We start from the raw sequence: 15,778 nt of genomic DNA on the forward strand, positions 1-15,778 counted from the left end.
CATGTAGCAATTGTGTGGATATAATTAATATCCTTAGGATAATGATAGCTCTGTGAATTCGGGCTTCCCTTATAGCTCAGTTGGGAAAGAATCTGCCTGCAATGCAGGAGACCCGAGTTTGATTCTTGGGTGGGGAAGATCCCCTGGAGAAGGAAATGGCAACCCACTCTAGTATTCTTGCCTGGAAAATCTCATGGACAGGGGAGCCTGGTGGGCTACAGTCCATGGCGTCACAAGAGTCAGACACAACTTAGAGACTAAACTGAGTTCAGCACCAGTCATCATCAACCTATGCCACTTTTAACTTATCTGACCCTGGGAAGGGAAGGGAAGGGGAGAGTGTGAATGAATGTCTACATTAGACCCTTGTTTTATTGTTACTGGCTTTTCTTATTAAAGAGTGAAATGCACTACTTACCACTATGGTGAAGTGCTCTAACTGAGAGGTCATCTAACCAAAGGCAAAGAAGGAAGTGGTGCTTCATAAACTGGATTCTTGTGAATGTAGAGTCAAGAGTAAGCTTGTGCTTTTGGCATGTTCATATGTGATCTTTCCTTTGTTTTACCACTACTTCTGTAATTAATATTATCTTTACTGTTTTTATTACAGCAATAGCTAACAGTGGTATAGCCTTTCACGGGTGCTGTCTTATTAGGCCATAGGAAAGGCCAGGTGATTTCTGCATGGTCACACATTAGTGTATGGCTGAGCCAAGACTAACACTGTGGTGTCTCTGACTCTGTGTCCAATATTCTATATACTTCACAGCTGCTGCTGCTGCTAAGTCGCTTCAGTCATGTCTGACTCTGTGCGACCCCATAGATGGCAGCCCACCAGGCTTCCCCGTCCCTGGGATTCTCCAGGCAAGAAAACCGGAGTGGTTTGCCATTTCCCTCTCCAATGCATGAAAGTGAAAAGTGAAAGTGAAGTCACTCAGTCATGTCTGACTCTAGCAACCCCATGGACTGCAGCCCACCAGGCTCCTCCGTCCATGGGATTTTCCAGGCAAAAGTACTGAAATGGGGTACCATTGCCTTCTATCCTAATGCTGAATGGGGTCTTATGTTGCCATTCCTCCATTTAACAGATAATTCATTGAATTTGAGGTCCATGTGATTGTGACTGATGTTAAATCTATGCCCACTTCATTTCCCCCCACCTCCTTACCTTTGTGTAAGTCCATTGAATGGCTAGGAGCGTCCCTCAGAGAGTTGAATTTGGGATTCATGTGAGGATCTGAGATAGCAGGCAGGGAAATAATGAGTTGTAGAGGAAGAGCCAGGCTGAGGGAGGCTAGATGCTGGCCACTTCATTGGTCTGCCTTTGAGTCAGCTTCATTTGCTGACTCAGTCTTCAGGATGGGTAGAGCAGGGTGCTGAGTAACTTACAAAAGGATGGCCCTTTCCAGCCTAACTAGTTTAACTCTTGAAACTCCGTGGATGGCCCCACTGAGCACTTTATATGCCCTGTGTCTCAGCCTGGCCAGGTTGTGACTTGATGGTGTATGCCAAGGCCAGAATCCAAGGTTGTTGGGTTTTTTAAAATGATTTTAAATTAACAGCATTTATGGCCTTTAAATGAATTAATAGGGGCTTCCCAGGCGGTGCTAGTGGTAAAGAATCTGCCTGCTAATGCAGGAAATGCAAGAGATGCAGGTTTCATCCCTGGGTCCGGAAGATCCCCTGGAGGAGGAAATGGCAACCTGCTCCGGTATTCTTGCCTGGGAAATCCTATCAACAGAGAAGCCTGATAGGCTACAGTCCATGGGGTCACAAAGAGTTGGACACGACTGAGTGACTAGAACAACAACAACTAAGCAACAAGAATCAGATTTACATCAGTGACAATAGTCATCAAGCAGTGCCTTCACACACACAATGAATCAATAAGTGGGGAAAATAGAGCAACTGTGATGAACAGTAATTCAAAATCAAGGCTTGTGTTGCAGGTGGATTAACTCAATGAATATCTTTCTTTTTTCCTTGTTGCACAGTAATGAGAGAATCCCATTTTCCATAGATGAGTATTTAAATTTGACAGTATTAAAATGACTCTCCTTGAAGTTACTATGTATAAAAGTGATTGAGTAGGAGAACTGAAGATCTGTACAGTGTCATGATAAATTGTTAGTATTTCAGATGTAGGACAAATCAGGGCTTAGTATGATATTAATAGTAGCTGGTTACAAGAAAAACTAGCATTGCTAGTTTTTGTTGATTTACTTTTTTTGTACTGTTATGCTTAATATTATGTCTTGCTCATTTTTGAAAGGTATAAATTATTTTGTCTTTTGTTTTTTAACATATATCCATTACTATTTTTACAATATAGTCAAATACCTTTTACCTAAAAAATAAAAATTAAAGAAATTAAAGCAAAATGACTCTTCTTGCACATTCAAGGTACTTCTCAATTATGCAAAGATGACAAGGGAAACTTTATTCTGAGATTTGCCCAAAAGCAAGTTAATTTGTCAATGTAAATTAAAATGTTAGGCTTCCCAACCTTCCCCCATTACTTTAAAAAAGTTACTGTAGAATAATATATTTTGCATGCACATGTTACAAAAATTATTTTTTAAAACATGAAGTTTACATTACATAGAAGCACTTAGTTTGTGATTTAAAGACCACAGAAATGGAATTGTGGACTTAGAGATCCATGCAGAGCCATCCTTTGTGTCAAATTGTGGGATTTTTAAAGTACCACAGGATGGCCCAGCACTTTTCTCAGTTTCCCAGATTTCATTAATGTGAAATTTGTAACTTACAGATCATGACTTTAATTATATTAATTTAAAATTAATGTACAATGCAGTCCTAAGACTTTGGAAATGCTGAATAAATGCTATTCATTAGTGATAGTATTTTATACTTTTTCAAAGTCTTTAATTGTTACATATTGTAAACATTTTTCATTTCCATAATGCAGTGTTTGAGAAAGCCTAGTGAGGAGGAGTGAATCTTGTACCAGTTAAAAATACCCGAACTGCAATAGGCAATTTTTTATTTCCCAAGGATATGTAGGGGCACTACGGACCACAGGAAGCAGGTGGAAGTTGCCAGTCTCCCTGGCTGGGCACCTTGGTTGATGCCTGTCCATTTAGAGTCCCTCTAAATGGTAGCCCTGGATAGCACTTTTGAAATTTAATTTATATACCCTATAATTCACCTGATTTAAGCATGCAGTTCAGTAGTTTTTAGTATATTCTGGAGAAGGCAATGGCACCCCACTCCAGTACTCTTGCCTGGAAAATCCCATGGACGGAGGAGCCTGGTGGGCAGCAGTCCATGAGGTCGCTAGGAGTCGACTTCACTTTCACTTTCACTTTTCACTTTCATGCATTGGAGAAGGCAATGGCACCCCACTCCAGTATTTTTGCCTGGAGAATCCCAGGGACAGAGGAGCCTAGTGGGCTGCTGTCTGTGGGGTCGCACAGAGTCGGACACGACTGAAGCGAGATGTATAGCCATCACTACCACCAATTTTGGAACTTCTCTATCGCCCTGAAGAGAAACCTCCTACCGTTACAGTCACTTCTGACTTCTCTTCACCCCTCCAGCCTCACATGTTGCCTTTGTCACCTTATGCTGTTGAACAGCCTCCTCGGTTGTGGAAGGAGAAGTAGCGCTGAGGGCACCCGTGCCTAGGCTGGCGATGGATGCCCTCAGAAGCCCAGGACTCCCGGCCGTGGTAGAGGCTGAAGGAAGCTCCTTCCAGTATCTCACCTTCTGGAGTTTGAGAGATGTATTTAGTCTCTCCAAGGAAGCATGAATCTAATCCAGAGGTTGGAAATGACAGGAGTTAACCTAATGGCTTGTAGTCAAAGAATCTGAGAAACCTGAAGAGCAAAAGTCAACAGTAAACCAAAGGAACTTGATTCTAAGAGAAAGGAGGGCACCACCATGGCTGTGCTCCCACCTCTTAAAGAGAAGTAAAGTGCATGATCTGAATGCCACCAACTCAGTTAGAAATTACTGTTTTTTCTTTTTTTCCATGCACTAGACTTCAATATGAATTCAGTAAGAGGCTTCTGGCTTGTTTCATTTTATCAGGGGGCATGAACATACTTTCTGCATTTCACAAATGGCCCTTTTAATTTTAGGTTTTCCTCCTGATAAATACAAACTTTACTCATCTTAGACTTCTGCATAAAGCTCAAAAAGGTAGCTGGACATTCTGTGTACATTTAGTGGAGATCACTCATTTTGTCCCTGGGGTGCCCAATGTCACTTCTGTTACCAAGAGGATAGTAATCTTTACAAGGTACTGTGATAAGGCTTCCCAGATGGCACTTGTGGTAAAGAACCCGCCTGCCAATGTAGAAGATGCTGGCGATGTAAGTTTGATCCCTGGGTTGGGAATGAACCCACTCCAGTATTCTTGCCCGGAGAATTCCATGGACAGAGGAGTCTGGCCGGCTGCAGTCCATGGGGTTACAAAGAGTCAGACACGACCAAGCGACTAACACACACACGGTAAGGGTACAAAAGTTCAAGGAAACAAGGTTGATTTTCTTTTAGTTGTCCGAAGTATCGGTTTATTCTAATACTATAAATAATTAATAGCCCAGGAAATTGTCAGCTTGTTCAGGATTTTCCAAGGTCAATGTTGGGACTTTTTAAATGACAGAATGCTGTATGTTACTGGGAAGAAAATCTTGAAGCAAAATTGCTTACAAAATTTGCTTTCTGGTTCTTTGGAGTTATTTATAGAGAAGTATGCAGACTTCAGGATAGGTGGAGCAGGCTGCCTAACAACTTTCAGCAACAAGATCCAGTTTTCTTTGGGGTAACACATAATGGGCTTAATAATAGGCCATGATGATGTAGCTCTAAAAAGAACTGATTTACCTGGAGTTTGATCATTTTAGGTCCAAAGTATTGCTGAAGAATGATCACATGTATTTTACTGGTTGATATTTTATCCTGGTGCTCCCAATTCATGTTTCAGATGGGCTGAGTCACGCAGTGGCTGAAGCCATAAGCTCTAAAAGCAGACTTCTGAGTTTGCATCCAGGCTTTTCCACTTGCTTGGTGTGAGGCCTTAGACTAGTTACTTTCACTGCTGTGCCTCAGTTTTTTATCTATAGCATGGGGATGATAGCAACACCCACCTTGCAAGGTTTGTTTAAGCATAAAATGAACTAATCCATGTAACGTATTTAGGAAAGTGCTTGGTCAGTCCTAGTAAGTGCTATTATGTAGGAAGCATTTGGTTCAGAATAGAAAATGTATGTCCCATGAATACACACACCTGTAGAGTTTGGTTAGTCTGTATCTATATTCTGAAATGTTTAAGCCTATCAAAATGACATACATTTAGTTTTTTATTGGAGATAAACAGTACATTGGTATATATTTTTCTTTTACTGTTCATGTCTATATATTGATTTTTTAAATATGTACTTTTATATTTTATTTAGATGTGTTATTTTTGCCCCTGAAAGCACACTCTTTAAAAATGTGTTTTTTTAATTTATTTTTTAATTGGAAGAAAATTGCTTTACAGTGTTGAGTTGGTTTCTGCCATACAACAACATGAATCAGTTATGATTTTATATATATAAAATCATACACACACACACACACACACTGTCCCTCTTGATCCTCCTTCCCCCTTTCCCATCCCACCTTCTCTAGGTCATCAGAGTGCCATGCTGGGCTCCCTATGTCACAGAGCAGCTTCTCCCTAGCTATCTGTTTTACATATGATAGTATATGTGTCTATGCTACTTTCTCAATTCATCCTACCCTCTCCTTCCCCTGCTGTGTTGACAAGTCTGTTCTTTACATCTGCATCACCATTCCTTCCTTGCAAATAGGTTCATCAGTACTATTTTTCTAGATTCCGTATACATGCGTTAATATGTGATACTTGTTCTTCTCTCTCTGACTTACTTCACCCTGTATAACAGGCTCTAGGTTGATCCACCTTACTACAACTGACTCAAATTCATTTCTTAAAAACATATTTTTTAAAGGTAGCTTTTCTGAAAAATAAACATAAATCCATTTTTAGTTTTATGACATCCACCTATAATGCAGACTTCAACAGATAGATGGTAATAGCTTTAATTATATTCAATTGAAAGAATAGTGTTCAACTATGTGCCAGCTTTCTCTTCCATTTGCTAAAGTTTTAACTCAAATATGACAAGTTAGGGTAAGTTACGTCCAATAAGTTTTCTAATAAACGTGAAATTGAGGCACACCTTTTGGTTTACATTTCTGTAGCTACAATCAACCTCAATTCAGCCAACGACAGCTGGTTTGGCAGCTTGAAAGACACGATTCAGCATCAGCAAGGAGAAGCAGTCTGGGTCTCTGAAGGAAAGGTAGGTGACACAGATGCTCTGCTGTGAGGTGAGAGTCTGTGGTCTGAATTTTTTTCTCAAGAGGGTAGTGAATGTAGTAAAACCATGCACATTTCGAGTAATCTCAACATATGCTTCAATTGTTCAAAAATTTGTAAATTCTCTGGAAAAGTAACAAAATGAAGGGACTTTTACAAGAAAAGCAGAATGGGATATATGCAGCCCTACATTCACTTCCCTTTTGCTTTTAATGTAGTAACTAGTGTTGTGTTCCAAGCACACTAATCAGAGCTTACAAGACCTTGTGCTGAACTCCACAGCTTATTACCAAGGACCTGGGGAACCCAGAGTGGAGATGAGGCGTTAGGTTGAGGGCGTGGAGAACATAGTTAAAAATTAATAGAAGGAAGAAAAGCTAATGGAATTGGAATCGTTGTGTTAGAAAGAAGGTTGGCAGAAGATGAGTTCTAGGGTTTTGAGTAGGTGCTGAGAGAGCGCTAGAATCTGGTACAGGCTCCTAACCTTGGCTCACTTCTCATCTGTGGAGGAAGTTCTCACACAGCCCTACTGCAGGAAGGAAGCAGAGAAACTATAGAATTCCCTGTGGTACTAGGAGCCCTTGGTGCTGGTATTCTGTGGTCCAGCTGAATTGAGGTCGTTTGTGAGACATTCAAGGTACGATTTTGTTGCCTAAGTGCCTCTATTACCAGTTAATGGTTGAGTCCTAGCCCTGCCCTTGGGGAACTGCATGTTCAGTCAGAGTATCTAGCATGTACTGACTGCTTATGCCCACTGCGGCTCTGTGCTAGCCTCCGTGGGGAGAACAGGCTGAGCACGATGGAGCTTCTGCCTTCAAGGATTTGAGAATCTCGTGGGTGAGTGGAGAGGCATACAGCTCCAGACAGCATGCACTTATCCCTGGGAGACCAGTTCAATAGAAAAAACTGGAGGGGAGCCAGATTCTGGAAGAAAAACGCACAATGTGAGGAAGCCTGATGGATGGTGGCAAGGAGAGATAGGGTTGGAGGGTTTCTAATTTAAGTCTCTACACAAAAATTTACAGTCATTTAAAGCCAAGTGATTTCAGGAAGATAAAGGTGAACTTCCTTTTCTCGAACAAGTCAAGGTTTCAGTCCCTTGGCTGTGCCCTTGGGAATTTTCTTGAGTCCTCACTCCCAGGAGCCATGTCAGATCCCACTGACCCTCCGAAACAAATTCCTCTAGATGGAAGGGATGGATGATGATCCCGAAGACCGCATGTCCTACTTAACCGCCATGGGCGCGGACTATCTGAGTTGCGACAGCCGCCTCATCAGTGACTTTGAAGACACCGACGGTGAAGGAGGTGCCTACACTGACAATGAGCTGGATGAGCCAGCTGAGGAGCCGCTGGTGTCTTCCATCACCCGCTCCTCGGAGCCGGTGCAGCATGAGGAGGTGAGGCGAGGCAGGCCTGGGCAGGAAAAGGAGGTTCTGGTGTTTTACTCGAATTGCTCTGGCCAACAGCTTGTTCAGGATGCTGAGGCAGGTATTCCTAAGGGTTGGAGTGGAGACGTCTAGGGAGCCTCTCATTCCAAGCTAATGCCTGTGTGATTGTGGATATGGTCCAGAGGGGAGTGGGACAGGAACCCAGTGCTGGGAGAGGCTGAGTGATCAGCACTCACCCCACAGATGCCCCTGGGCACGATGTCGTGATGTGAGGCCAGCTGTCCAAATTACCAGTGGGGCATTGTTTTTAAATACAATATTGTTGTATTTACTTGTAACCTTTGATTAGGTCTCTCTCTGTACTCTTAGGTATCTGTGCTTTTTCTTCTCCACCCTACCTTTAACCTTTCTAATCTTGCCAAAACTCCTGAGTGTTTCCCCATCAGTTTCCTTCTCTCTTGTATTTCAGTTTTTTAATTGAGTTTATTGATTAATTATATGTCTGATCTCGCGTACTATGCATCCACTGGCCAGTGAATAGACTGCTTCTGTGATTCTAGAAATCACATTGCTAGCACTAAGTTAGGACCAGAGCAGTTATGGGTTGCACCTAAGAGAACACTGGGATAATGACCTTTGCAGACAAAATTCTCCACATATTTGGACTTCTGTGGACTTCTCTTCAGCAGTTTAGGTTGTTTCAGTGAATTTTGTTTTTTACAATATAGAAGGACCAAATATGTAAGTTGAAAGGAGGAACAATTCACCATGACAAAAAAAAAATTAGTATATACTGTCGGACAAGTCATAAAAAGTAAATTAACTCATGAATGTCTGCAGATACAGTTGAGCTAATGCTTTAAAATGTTAACAGCTGGTGGTTAGGTAGTTAAGACTCCACACTTCCACTTCAGGGATGTGGGAAACTAGCATGATGGATGCCACATGGTGCAGCCAAAAATGAAAAAAAAGAATAAAATATTAACAGCTGTTAGTGACAAAACTTTACAAAAACCTCTTGTTTTCTTACTGTAAAGGGAGAGATGCAGCTAGTTTTGGAAAAAATGTTCCTTAAGCACTTGCTAATGGGAGAATATACCAGGTATCTGCCTTTTTAGTAAAGAAGCACTGGGTCAGGAGCTCAACTTACGCACATTAGGAACCTTAACATCTTAATTCCCACAAGTTCGAAGAACTCCAGCAAAGAAGACCAGTGCTCTCTTCTTCCTGCTGGGATGTTCTTGTTGTGAATGAACCTTTATGTCTTGTAGAGCATAAGGAAACCCAGCCCAGAGCCACGAGCTCAGATGAGGAGGGCTGCTAGCAGAGATCAACTTAGGGACAATAGCCCGCCCCCGACATTCAAGCCAGAGCCGCCCAAGGTACGTGGCTGGGAAGCCCAGGATGGGAAGGAGGAAGAAACACATTGAGCTCACCTGGAGCTCCAGCGTAGCCAGGGCAGAGCATGCACAGTAAGATGGCACTGGATTATGGTTTTGACCAACTGGGTTCTCCACTGGAGCCTATCTTTTGGGTGAATCCAAAAAATTAAGAAGTGGCAAAAACATAAAATGGAAAGGCAGTTTTAGAAGAGGGTACAATTTTAGGACTGTTAGTGTTTGTTTCCTTTTGTTCTTTATTTGTTTGTTTGTTTATGTAGAAAGAATAAAAGTTGGATGACTACTGCATGCCCGGAATCACCTGTCATAGAATCTGTTTTTCTTCTTCTATCCAATTAAATTTTTCTTCCCACAATCTGATTTAGATGCACCTGAAAAAATCCTTCCTGGTGACTTGCTACAGAAAACAGTCACCACTGTTGTTTACAGTGCCTCTCGTTATGAGGACAGTTTATTTTTTAAGTAAACCATTGTCCAGAAAAGACTCAATGTGAGGACACACGTCATATGATTTTTCATCCTCTCTGAATCACAGCTATAACTGTGGCTTTCTCTTAGAACCCAGTAAAGTTTCTCTTCCTAACTCAGTGCTTTAGATGAGAAGAAAGTAATAACTCATTGTGAGCTCTTAGAGGTAATTGGTGACCTAATAATATAGATGAGTGAAAGTTTACAAGCGGCCTAGGATGGAAGTATGAAGACAAAGTGGCCATCAGCATGATATTCTCCCTTACCACTCCCCACCCCAGTCTCCTCACTTCTGGGTGGACCTGTGGGCCAAGGCACGTCCCCTCAGCATGGTGTGAACTCAGGAGCCACCCTTCCATCCTGAAGCCTGACTTGTTCTGAGGTCCTCTCTAAGATTCAAATCTCCTCTAGGGCAGAGTTAGGTCTGATCCACCTCTAGCACTTGCAGGCGTCGCAGCACCCTCTTGGTTTCCTCGAGCCCTTAATACTTTTCTGTAGGGAGTGAGGTAGGGCTTTGGATGCCAGATCTTGGCCATGTACCTTGTCGTATTTGATTTCTTGTTGGAGTGGAATTTGTTGACCACCTTTGGAAACTGATCAGGAAATGGAGTGTATTAAATCACTAATAGAGATTTGAAAATAAACGGAAAGCTCAAGGTTAAAACTATGTCATTGCTCTCTGCAGGCCAAAACCCAAAACAGAGAAGAATCTTTTGACTTCTCCAGATCTTATGAATACAAGTCAAACCCCTCAGCCGCTGCTGGTAACGAAATTCCAGGGGCATCTACCAAAGGTTGTCCTCCTCCTATTGCAGCGAAACCCACTTTTGGACGGCCTGTACTGAAGCCCTCCACTCCCGTCCCTCCCCCAGAGAGTGAGGAGACGGGAGAGGGCAGTGAGGAGCAGCACAATGCTCCCAAATCTGTCCTGGGCAAAGTAAAAATATTTGAGAAGATGGATCACAAGGCAAAGTTACAGAGAATGCAAGAGCTCCAAGAAGCACAGAATGCAAGGGTAATTGTTTTCAATCACTGGGTCATTTTAGTGTGTCAACAATAAGAATTTTAAAGAAGTTTCATTGCAGTGTAGTGATTTACAGTCCTTTTGCCACTGCTGCAAACATGAAAGGGTATGTTGACGTGCGTGATACAAAGGCACATCCTATGGGTGTGTCATTTTCAGATTGCCAGCTATTAGCACATCCATTTTTCTTCCAGTCAAGAAAACCTGACATTGCAGGTGAATAGGATTCTGCTCTTTGTGCTTCAGAACTTTATATTGGGTTCTGGAATAGGAAAGCGTGACAAGAGAATCTGTGGCCTCTTCAACATTATTTTTCACTGTAACATTTGTTAAGTAAAGGTTTCTGGAGCATTTTGGCCCAGTGGTTATGGGAGTTTTCTTCATTTAAATTTGTCACAACAATTGTAGTGCTTCTGAGCCTTTTTCTTTTTTAGAGGGTAGGGAAAAAGAAGGATTTATTACCTGCAGCAAGTAAGGAGAACACAAGGGATCTTTTCCCAAAGCAGTCTGTGAACTGCGAATTTGGGGAGGTTTAAGACTAAGGCTATGTGCATGTTCATAAGGGGGCTTGAGCAGATAAGACTTCAGCATGGAATTGGAACAGAGGTTGACCGAGTCCAGGCTGTAGTTGATTGAAGTCAGGAGGGTCCACATAATTCCATCCTCCAACTGGGAGGGGGCCTTAGTTCCTGGTGTCAGGACTTATTGGAACTCAGGTTCTTTATGTCTCATTGCAGAAAGAATTCAGTGAGAGACAAAGTAATTAGTAACAAAGTGGATGTATTTAGAGAGATACATCCCACAGACAGAATGCAGTCTGTCTCAAAAGGCAAGAGTGGCCGGCCCTGGGAGAAGCAAACACTTTGGACAGAGTGTGGGCCGTCTCAGAAGACAAGAGATGACCCACGCTCTTTTTCTTTTTTGCTTCTTTCGGTGGTAAAATATACATGGAACTTACCATCTTTAACATTTTTAAGTGTTCGGTGGCATTAGTATGTTCACATTTTTGTGTAACCATCTCTATCAATGGTCTCTAGAATTTTGTCATCCTCCCCAACTAAAACTCTGTGTATATTAATTATTCCTCATTTTCCCCTCCTCCAGCCCATTAACCACTGTTCTATTTTCTGTCTCTATGAATTTGACAGCTCAGGAGCCTCACAGAAGTGGAATCATACAATATTTGTCCTTTTTGTGGCTAATTTATTTCACTTAGCATAGTGTCCTAAAAGTTCAACCATGTTGTAGCATGTGGCAGACTTTCATTAGTTTTAAACATTTTTCCTATTTGACATTTACCACTAGGCATCACATACAACTCTGGAAACTAGAGGTTTGCTTCTGTTTTTCCTCTTCTTGGCTAAAATGGGATTGGAGAATGGAAGCAGCAGGAAATGAGCAAGCTGACTGGCTAGTCATTCATTCCTTCCCTCTTATTCTTTTTTTTTACCCCCGTAATCTCTGCAGATTGAAATTGCTCAGAAGCATCCTGATATCTATGCAGTTCCAATCAAAACACACAAGCCGGACCCTGGCCCACCCCAGTACACAAGGTAAGGGCTGCTCTGAGGGTATAGGTCTAAAAAAGGGGTTTATGTAGGACTTTGATGCTTAAGAATTTTTTTTTCACCTACATTTCAAAGTAATAAGAAAGTTTGTTTTTTAATTCCTCCTGGTAAACTGTTTACTTATTCAGTCAAATTTAATTATAAAGACCATAGAGTCAAAGTTTTATGGTAGTGTTGATTGCATGCTAAAACTAACATAGTGTTATTGTTTAGTCGCTCAATCATGTCCCACCCTTTGCGACCCCATGGACTGTAGCCAACTAATCTTTTCTGTCCATGGAGTTCTCCAGGCAAGAATACTGGAGTGGGTTGCCATTTCCTTCTGCAACACAGTGTAATCACTGACAATCCAAGTCAGTCCCATTAGACCCATTGGAGCCATGTGTGTGCATGCTGAGTCGCTTCAGTTGTGTCCAGCTCTTTGCAACCCTATGGACTGTAGCCCACCAGGCTCCTCTGTTCATAGGATTCTCCATGCAAGAATACTGGAGTGGGTTGCCATGCCCTCCTCCAGGGGATCTTTCCCACCCAGGGATAAAACCAACATCTCCTGCAGCTTCTGCATTGCAGGTGGATTCTTTACTCCTGAGCCACCGGGGAAATCCAATTGGAGCCACAGATGCATTAAATTGTGTTAAGATAGTTTGTGAGCAAAATACGTGGGGTTTAGATGCCAGTTGTTTCATTGTTAATATTTTCTAGCTGTTGGCCAACAAGCTCAGTAATCCTTTTGTGTCACTTAGCAAAGTCAGGCTGTGTGTGAGCTGTGGTCTGAGGGAAAGGGAACATCAATTGACTGGTGTTGGTAGGATGCCTTCTGTTTAAAGTGCTGCATAGGCAGTAGTGATTATCAACAGAGTCTTCTTGTTGAGGTTTTACACTGGATCATTTCTTGCATCCGAGAATAGGAAACAAAACCACATTTTCTTGCAGCCATTCTGACTGGAAACTAGAGTCTAATTTTACAGCAATAGAAAACTAGAGGCAAGTTTCTTCTTTACCAATCAGATAGTGGCACAGCTGACCAGGAGGCCCCTGGCAACAGAGGGGGACTTGGAATAATTGACCAAAACTGGTGAAGAACTCAGTCTGCTTGTGAACTTTTAACCAGTGATCTCAGGAAGGCACCCTCATGGGGCTGGAGGGTTCTTAGGTCAGAGGGTATGTGTCTGTCTTCCCCACTCACTACTTGAGTGAGTATTGGCTTTGACCTGTTATTCCTATCCTCAATTCCACCACTCTGTAAACCTGGAACGGGGCCAGGAGTGCCCTGGTTTGTCAGCAGGGTGTGACTCAGGTAAGTCATCTGTCCTGGGCAGTTGCCCACTGCATGCAGCACAGACGGGCACGGAAGCCTGAGCTTTGGGCTGCACGTAACCCTCTCTCTTTGCTAGTTCCAGGCCCCCCGAGCCACAGAAAGGCCCTGCCAGACTTTATCAGGATCCCAGAGGAAGCTATGGCAGTGATGCTGAGGAGGAGGAATACCGGCAGCAGCTGTCAGAACACTCAAGGCACGGTTATTACGGCCAGCCTTCCCGATACCGGGACACGGAATTATAAGGCCCGAGTTTTGACTCCTGTGTGCTCCGCGGCGTTCCCTTGGAGCAGCACTCCCACCAGGCAGGGAGGATGGCTCTTTCCAGTTTCAGCGCACTGTGGCGATGGTGGAGCACCTCCTGGGGAGCCCAGGGGACTGCGTCTGGGGAATTGAGGGCTTTGGGCTCAGAATTAAGAGAAATACTACAGTCTGATACTGTTACCTGCTTCCATGGACCAAAATCTGTATTAATTCTGTTTGCGTATTTTTAACATGTATATTAAGAAATGATAACTATTTTTCCTTATTACTAGCTGCCTTCCAGGACTGTTTCAGTGAGAGACAGAATGTGAAAAAGATAAATAAAAAATACTGTCGGACTCAAAACTAAACTCAAAGAAGTATTTTATTACATTTCTTTAAGTGCCTTTGATGAGTAGTGTCTTCAATTTTCTTCCTTTGAAGCTTTATGCAAAGCCATAATGGACTAAAATATTTTGACTAAATTTTTATACCTGTTTCACAGCTATGGTTTTCTCTGCACTATCATCTTTTTAAGGCATTTGTCTTTGTAATATTTTCCATAAATTCTGACTGTATATTATAATGTCTATACTTGGTAGTTTGGCTACCCGTGCAAAATAGCTCGAAGACTGGGAAGTTAATATAGAAATATTTTGTCTGTTTAAAATCATGTGCTCCACAAAAGCAGAAAAATGCATTTCCAAAAATGTGTACATTGACAGCCAGTTTTATAATTTAATAAAAAGGAGGACATTGCAATCAATAAGGTGCTTAGTGGTGAATTTCTGTTACTTCCTGTGTTAAAGTGCATCTTTTATTTCAGTTACTGATCATGAAAATGAGGACATAATAATTGCAGAATCATAGTGTGTGCTGTGACCATTGCTGCCTAAATAGATAGTTCTTCTATTGTTGGCCATTTGGATTATTTCCATTTTTTTTTCTTTTAATATGAAATGCACGTTTTTATATATAATCCATTTTTATATTAATATATCAATGAGCAGCATTTTAATCCTTTGCAGCAGATAGGTTCTCTGAAATGGAATTACTGAATGAAAGCAGAGGAACATTTTTAAGGCTCTTGGTGTTTACTGCCAAATTGCTTCCTAGAAAAGTTGCATCAATTTATACTCCTGTATTCACTCTTTAAAGGCTAAAATATGTTTGAAATAAAAAAAAAAATTAGGAATTTAGGCTTGTGTAAATTGGAATTGGAAGTACCTTGAATTTAGGAAAGGAGAAGAGTCTTGGTTCCCTTATGGGCTTTTTGTAGTATGAATTGACACAGTCAGCACATGTTTTAGTTGAGCTGGAAATTCAGCTTACTCATAACTTAGTTATATTATAAATGTATCCTTGGTTGTGTCTGTGTCAGTTCGGGTGCTGTAATTTATAAACCATTTAGTGTGACACCGTGAATTGAGCAGGTTTCAAGGCACTGACTCAAACCTGCGTATTTCATAAATAAAAGCCACCTTTTGTGGATAGAAAAAAATGGTTAAATATATGATGGTTTGGTTTGCTTCTGCTCTTTAAATACAGGAATGAGTCCTTTTGCAAACTTCGGGAGAAGAGGAAAGGAAGCTTTTGAGCAGGAGCTGCGCTGTCCCTGGCTGCAGCACTTTTCTGTGAAGAGTTAGGTTGTACGCTCAGAAAGGAAGGATCTCTGTTCCCTAGAATGTTCCAGCAGTGCCCAGTGGATCATCAGTGTCTGCCCTCAGTTCAGTTCAGTTGCTCAGTCATGTCTGACTCTCTGCGACCCCATGCTCTGCAGCATGCCAGGTTTCCCTGTACTTCACGAACTCCCAGACCTTGCTCAAACTGAAGTCCATCGAGTCCATGATGCCATCCAACCATCTCATCCTCTGTTGTTCCATTCTCCTCCTGCCTTCAGTCTTTCCGAGCATCAGGGTCTTTTCTAAGGAGTCAGTTCTTTGCATCAAGTGGCCAAAGTATTGGAGTTTCACCTTCAGCATCAGTCCTTTCAATGAATATTCAGGACTGATTTC

At 42.0% G+C, this 15,778-nt stretch overlaps 1 protein-coding gene across 8 annotated transcripts in view; it reads left to right on the top strand.

Moving 5' to 3' along the window:
* Positions 1-14,532, top strand: part of TJP2 (tight junction protein 2) — a 98,821-nt gene extending 84,289 nt beyond the window's left edge. For 3 of the 8 annotated variants that reach the window (XM_010807869.4, XM_005210008.3, XM_005210007.5), the window contains exons 18-23: positions 6,238-6,338; positions 7,542-7,754; positions 9,017-9,127; positions 10,299-10,628; positions 12,105-12,190; positions 13,600-14,532. In XM_010807869.4, the coding sequence (XP_010806171.2) occupies positions 6,238-6,338; positions 7,542-7,754; positions 9,017-9,127; positions 10,299-10,628; positions 12,105-12,190; positions 13,600-13,765 (1,007 nt within the window). In that variant the 3' untranslated portion in view covers positions 13,766-14,532. 8 annotated transcript variants of the gene reach the window in all.
* Positions 14,533-15,778: the final 1,246 nt, after the last annotated feature.

The sequence above is a fragment of the Bos taurus genome, chromosome 8, assembly GCF_002263795.3.
Source record: "Bos taurus isolate L1 Dominette 01449 registration number 42190680 breed Hereford chromosome 8, ARS-UCD2.0, whole genome shotgun sequence".
Classification (NCBI taxonomy): Eukaryota; Metazoa; Chordata; class Mammalia; order Artiodactyla; family Bovidae; genus Bos; species Bos taurus.